This window comes from Nanorana parkeri, unplaced genomic scaffold (assembly GCF_000935625.1).
Source record: "Nanorana parkeri isolate BGI_ZX_2015 unplaced genomic scaffold, ASM93562v1 scaffold205, whole genome shotgun sequence".
Classification (NCBI taxonomy): Eukaryota; Metazoa; Chordata; class Amphibia; order Anura; family Dicroglossidae; genus Nanorana; species Nanorana parkeri.
The window spans coordinates 786,354-792,626 of NW_017306473.1; the positions used below are offsets into that span (position 1 = coordinate 786,354).

At 41.3% G+C, this 6,273-nt stretch overlaps 1 protein-coding gene across 1 annotated transcript in view; it reads left to right on the forward strand.

Annotated features, from left to right (window-relative positions):
- DOCK10 (dedicator of cytokinesis 10) overlaps window positions 1-6,273 on the forward strand; it is a 203,496-nt gene that overhangs the window by 158,993 nt on the left and 38,230 nt on the right. The window contains exons 40-43 of the mRNA XM_018555626.1: window positions 3,833-3,957; window positions 4,276-4,388; window positions 4,518-4,652; window positions 5,623-5,805. Of these exons, the coding sequence (XP_018411128.1) occupies window positions 3,833-3,957; window positions 4,276-4,388; window positions 4,518-4,652; window positions 5,623-5,805 (556 nt within the window). The remainder of the gene's footprint in view (window positions 1-3,832; window positions 3,958-4,275; window positions 4,389-4,517; window positions 4,653-5,622; window positions 5,806-6,273) is intronic.

Consider the following 6,273-nt stretch of genomic DNA (forward strand, 5'->3'; position numbering starts at 1 on the left):
TTTTTTTTTTACTTCATTGCTGGGAGCAATAGCCAGCCTGCTATTGGATATTTCAGATTGCAATAGCCAATAACAGGCTGGCTACTGCACCCACCCACTGCCTACCCACTGCCTCAATCAGCAGAGGAGGGACCTGATGTTTTCCATCAGGTCCACCTCTGTGGAGCCAGCCTGTGTTTGGCTACTGCAATTTAAAAGAGCCAATAGCGGACTGGCTATTGCTCTCAGCTGCTGGAATGAAGACGATTGTGCGGCTGTCAGCAGGAGAGGAGCGCAGACGCTGCGGAGAGGTGAGTAGACTGCAGGGGGGGGGGGGGGGGGAGCTCACAGACTGTCGGAGGGTTCTCCTTACAGGCTGTAATCGGCAAACAGCATGTAGGGAGAAACCGCTGATAGTCTGTGAGGCTGCAGCGGGGACAACCCCTGTGCCAGCAGATAACTGTGTGATAACCGTCCCGGGCACAGTTTTCTGCCGGGACAAGGGTTCCATTTATCTTGCCTTGCGCTAGCGCCAGGACTGCCGCCACTGTTAGCGGGGGGGCACACGGGGGGCAAGTGATAACCTAGGGGGGCAATTGCCCCCCCTGTAGCGACGCCACTGCTCAGCTGTAGATCCTCCAATCATCTCTGAATTCATGCTGACACTGTCCTGTATATGGGTCTTTGGAATTGAGATATATTTACTATTCCCCGTTTATACTGCATCAGCTAATGTGTGGCTTATATGTGCATCATTTACACCTAGTTCACACCTAGACATTTTTGAGCAGTTGGAAAGGTGCTTTTAAATGCCCAACACAAGAAATCCCATGATTTTCAATGGCCCTTGTTCACACCTGAGCAGAAAAACGCCAGCAGGAAAACGCCAAACGCCCGCAAAGGTACATGAGCTTCTTTGCAGTTAAAAGTATGTTTTTGCCTCATTGACTTCAATGGAAAAGCCCAAAAAACGCGCGGCAGAAGCATGTTGCACATTTCCGTGTGCGTTTTTGCGTGTTTAAATGCAAGTTCATCCATTGCCCGCAATGTTTCATAAGCTGCCAGTTAAAACGCACGTCTTCACGCACGTACAAATGCACATCAAAATGTGCACACCGCGCATAAATGAGCAAATACCCGCACGCTGAAACGATGCCACCTAAGTGTGAACCCCGCCTTAGCTATAGATCCTCAAATCATCTCTGAATTGGTGCTGACACTGTCCTTCCTTCTGGAGGGTGGTTACTTTTGCTTCCCATGGTCCCTGTGTGTGTTGTGAAGTAGCCACCGCTCCAAGTGATGATTTACAATCTCAATACAAATTAGTAAACTAAACATGAGATTGTAGTCCATCACAGAAGCAAGCTTGGAGCGGTGGCTACTTTACAACACACACAGGGACCATAGGGAACAAAAGTAGTCACCCTCCAGAATTAAGGACAGTGACAGCACCAATTCAGATGATTTGAGGATCTACAGCTGAGTGATACACAAATAAGATACAAATGATCTGTTGCAGTATAAAGGGGGAATAATAAATATATCTCAATACCAAAAACCCATATACAATGGTTCTGCACCAAGCCCTCTTAGGTAGTGGCACCTCCCTTTTTGTTCCCCCAATGAAGTTATATGATTATTAGGACCACAATGTGATTTTATGGACAGAATGCCCTTTGCATTATATGTACAGCTGACACTAAAATATACAGTTCTATTATGTTTTGCTGCTAGATTTTTCCAAAGTGTTGATCAGCCAAGGTAAATAGAGGATTAAACACGTCCTCCACCAATTGTTGTGCTTGAGTTGTACCCAACGCGTCTTTCTAAACGTGACCTGTCAGTACTGTATTTTAATAGCAGAAAGGCTTTTAGGTAAATGGGTAATTACCATAATTGTTGGCATGCTCTGCATTCTTTCCTGTAAAGAACCTTTATAGTTTAAAACCGCATCCTAGTCAGATAGAAAAATACCATTAAATCTAGTAAGGTTGTAAAGGAAAAATAATGATATGTAGTCTTACATGGAACTAGCATAAATAACTGAATATCCTAAACCCATGTACAGTAGCATCCATACTGTTAGAGAAACAGAGCCCTATTGCTTTGCATAAAGCTTTAAGTCAACAATTTCAAGGAAAACTGTGACATTGCCCATGCAGGGCAGAGTGACAGCGTTTCTCCAAAGGGAATCCACTGTCCTCATTATACTCGCCTTACTTGGGCTTTCTTGCAGCTCTTTGCTCCTCCTCAACCATTACTGAACTGTTACTGTTGGGGACCTGGGGTTACCCAGTTATCCCACTCCCCAGTGCTTAGTCTTAGGCTGGGTTCACACCTGAGCGTATTTTTTCAGCTAGTTTTTTTAGCACGTTTTTATGTTCAGTGAAACACGCGTTTCAATGGCGGTATGATTTTTTTATTTTTTTAGTTTTTTTCCTTATTTTCTCTATTTTAAAAAATATATATATTTTTTTCACTTTCAAACTTCCCGCCGGCTCCGCCCCACTGCGCAAGGGACGGAACCCGGAAGTCGGCAACCGCCGGAGGACACAGCAGGGATCGCGGACAAGGTAAGACCTGTACGCTGTATTCCCGAGTGTGGCTCGGGGCTACCGCTTTGTTAACCCCGATTCACACTCGGGAATACCAATGGAAACGTGCGCAAAAACGCCCCAAAGAACCTCCTGTACTTCTTTGGGCATAGGGCGTTTTTCAGCGCGTTCCTACGCGCTGAAATACACCCAGGTGGGAACCATGCCCATAGGAAAGTATGGGATTTCACTTGCTGGGCGTTTAACAGCGCGTCGATCAACGCTGTAAAACGCCCAGTTGTGAACCAGGCCTTAGTGATTGGCTGCCAGGCTCAGTCAAATGGCAAGGGAACAGGTCTCATGCTCCTCCATACCCAGAAGTAATGGGTATTCTTGCCTTCTGCACAAGATAAAGGAGCTGCAAGGAAGCACAGGTAAGGGGATGCCCTTTACAGATAAATTGTCACTTTGCCCTGTGTGGGCAAGTTCACAGTGTCCTTTTAAAGAAAGAGTGAGCAAAATAAAGATCTCACTGTCAAGTCACAGAGTGGGAGTAGGTTGGTTACCATTCTACTGTATATAGCCCAAATGAACCTTTAATTAAAATCAGCTAAATTCACTCCAAGTGAATGAAAACACAAGGTTTGCAAAATGTTACAGATGCTTTTTTTTTACAATGTAGCCAAAGCCTGAGTAGAAAAGCCCGTTCCTTATGAGCGTGCTGCTGGGAAAGACCCTTGATCTCTGTTTGGAAGCAGCAGCCTCTCTGCAGTGGTCCAGCACACCTCTGCCAAGTCAGCTGGTGTGCTGGAGCTTTTCCTGATCGCTGTGCAATCAGCAAAACTCTTGCTTTCTGCTGGAGAGCACTATCTTTGATATTGAATAATAAGGTTTTCTGAATCTAGGTCCTCTTTATCGTGAACTATGCAGCGGGTGGTCTTTCTTAGTCGACGGTGTAGTAAAAGTTAACAACCTGGTCAGGTTTATTGTTGTCTGTCTCCCATCTGAGGAGCTTTTCCCTCTCCATTTGTCCTGGTGACCACTGTCACATGGAGTGAAAGTGAAGGAAAGTCCAAAATTGCCAGTTGTCATCAGAACAGAAATAATGAGAAAATCTTCAAATAGGACAAATGTCTAAGAGGGGATTTCCCTAACTTCCCATTGCGTCTACAGGACCAGAAGTGAAGGGGAATCTCTACGATTAGACAAATGTCAAAGAAAAAGGAGTTTTAACCCGTTACTACTGTATCTAAAATTACAAACGTTTTGGCTTTAGATATATGTTAACATGCAAACTATACTTTGTTTTTTTTCTGCAGGATGCAGTCTTCAAATGATGGTCATAAACACCCAAGATCTCAGACCTTGCCCATAATACGAGCCAAAAATGCACTTTCCAATCCCAAGCTCCTACAGATCATAGAGCTCACTACTTCAATATCAAGTAAGTAAATGTACAGTATATATCTTATCATGTTTTTCATGAATCTCTATTCTACATTTTTATCAAAGTGTCAAATTATTGGTAGCTTATGCACATTCAGAATTTGAGCTCCTCCATGGTAATGGATTGGCAGTGATACTAATTCATACACATCATTGTTCCACTAGTGTGTTGTAGATGTCAGTACAGCATGTTAGCCCCGTTCTGGTTTTCACTGAAGGCTGGAAACAATTATCCAAGAACTGTGCATGTCTTATTTCATTTGCTTTAGTTGTGCTTAATTCTCTGTTCTCAGCAATATCAATTTGTTATCTACAGGTAATTCTAATGAAACTGATATTGTGCACCACATTGATTTAGATGCCAATATTGCCACAGAGGTTTGTCTTACTGTTCTTGACCTTTTGTGCCTCTTCAACCAGAGCTACCAGGTAAGCCAACTCCCTCTGCACAGGTTGCCACCAGTGTGATAAATGTTGCATTGACCGCCATACCCATAAAGCACACTGGATATTCTTGATTTGGTGCTAAATGTATTGTGTAACTTTTTTTATTTCCAGAAATTATTGCTTTCTGACAGCCAAAGTGTTTTGATGAAGAAGGTCTTTGACACCCACCTTCTTTTCTTACAAATCAACCAGTCAGTGGTTGCTCTCCGCCATGTGTTTGCTGCTCTGCGGATTTTTGTGTGCGAGGTACTTTTAACTTCTACATTAAGTGCTTAAAGTGGATCTCCAGGCAAACAGCTAAATACACAGTTGAATCACATATATTTATTTAACATATTATATATTTAACATATATTTAACGTTAACTGGCTTACTGGCTGAGAAGATTTGTAATTTTTTTCAGTTGGTCTTTTTCATCAGACCTGCCAGGCAATATAGCCAACTCATCGACCTCACTCTTTGCCACTGCAGTAAAACAGTACAGCCTGATCTTTGGCTCACCCCAATACTGCTGACTGAACTGAAGCATCTCATCAGTAATGAAGTCTTCTGCCAGCAAGCTTCTAGTGTTAGAGTCCTGCTATGCAGCAGAATATGGGAAGCTAATGTAAAGTCAGATTCAGGCAATTGTACAAGCTGTATTAAAAAATACATGTAATGATTGTTTTTTAAAAAAATATTAAATTAATTAAATGCTGGTCTTGTGTCTGGACTTCAGTATCCCCTCTTTTAAAGAAAGCCATTTATAATTGTTAATAAATTACTAGCCACTATTTCTATGGCTGGTGCAAACATAGCTCACTTCTTACCATTTAAGCATGAGTTACGGCAACATTCAGTTGCTAAATTGATGAATGCAGACATATGCAGACGTCTTGTCTCCTGGAATTGTTTGATGGGACAAGATCTTACCTGAGCTAGTTTATATGCAAAGAGGAAAATGCATACACATAGAGAGCATACTGTACACCTAAAGGAATGCGGTTGGTACTCTTTTTTTTCTTATACCAATGCTGAGATTGCTCAGGTGATGATAATAAAGACAGATCCTTCCACTTACCCAAAACATAGTATTTAGTCACCAAAAATTATTTTAAGAATAATAAAAAAATGTAAGAAAGTTTGTTAAAATCCCTGCGATATTATAAAATGTAGAGTTTGATTTTTCTCTCTTCAAAACTGTAGTTCAGTTAACATAATTCTTCTTCCCCTCTAGTTCCCTAATGCATTCTTCCAAGGACAAGCTGACCTTTGCGGCCCTTTCTGCTATGAAGTTCTCAAATGCTGCAATCATCGCTCACGCTCTACCCAGAATGAGGCTTCGGCCCTTCTGTATTTCTTCATGAGGAAGAACTTTGAGTACAACAAACAGAAGTCAATTGTCAGATCACATCTTCAGGTACAGTAGACAAGCAACGTATTGTTATGCTGTGCACTGTTTAGGTTTCTGTTAAAATGTTTGTCACAGAAAGGAGAAGAATCAATTTTTAACTACAACACAATGACTATTTGATACATTTTTGAAGGAACTGTGTTTGACCATTGAGTTTCTACCTTTGGTTTATTCAGATTTATAGTTGGGTGGGACATTAATGTTCAATACTTTGAATATTTCTTTTGGATTACCTCCTCTTATAGGTGAAAACCACCAAGGCCATAAATATTCTATTGATATGGATATGATACTGTTAGTTGTTCAGCAGGGCCCTAATGATATTTGTACCTTTTTTGGGTGTAAGGGGTTATATATTTTTTTTATGTTTCATTTTTGTTTATATGTAAAATGTGATTTTAATTATGATGAGATAATAAAGTGTTTTTGATATACTCTATATTATAATATGTATTAGTATATTCATTTATTTAT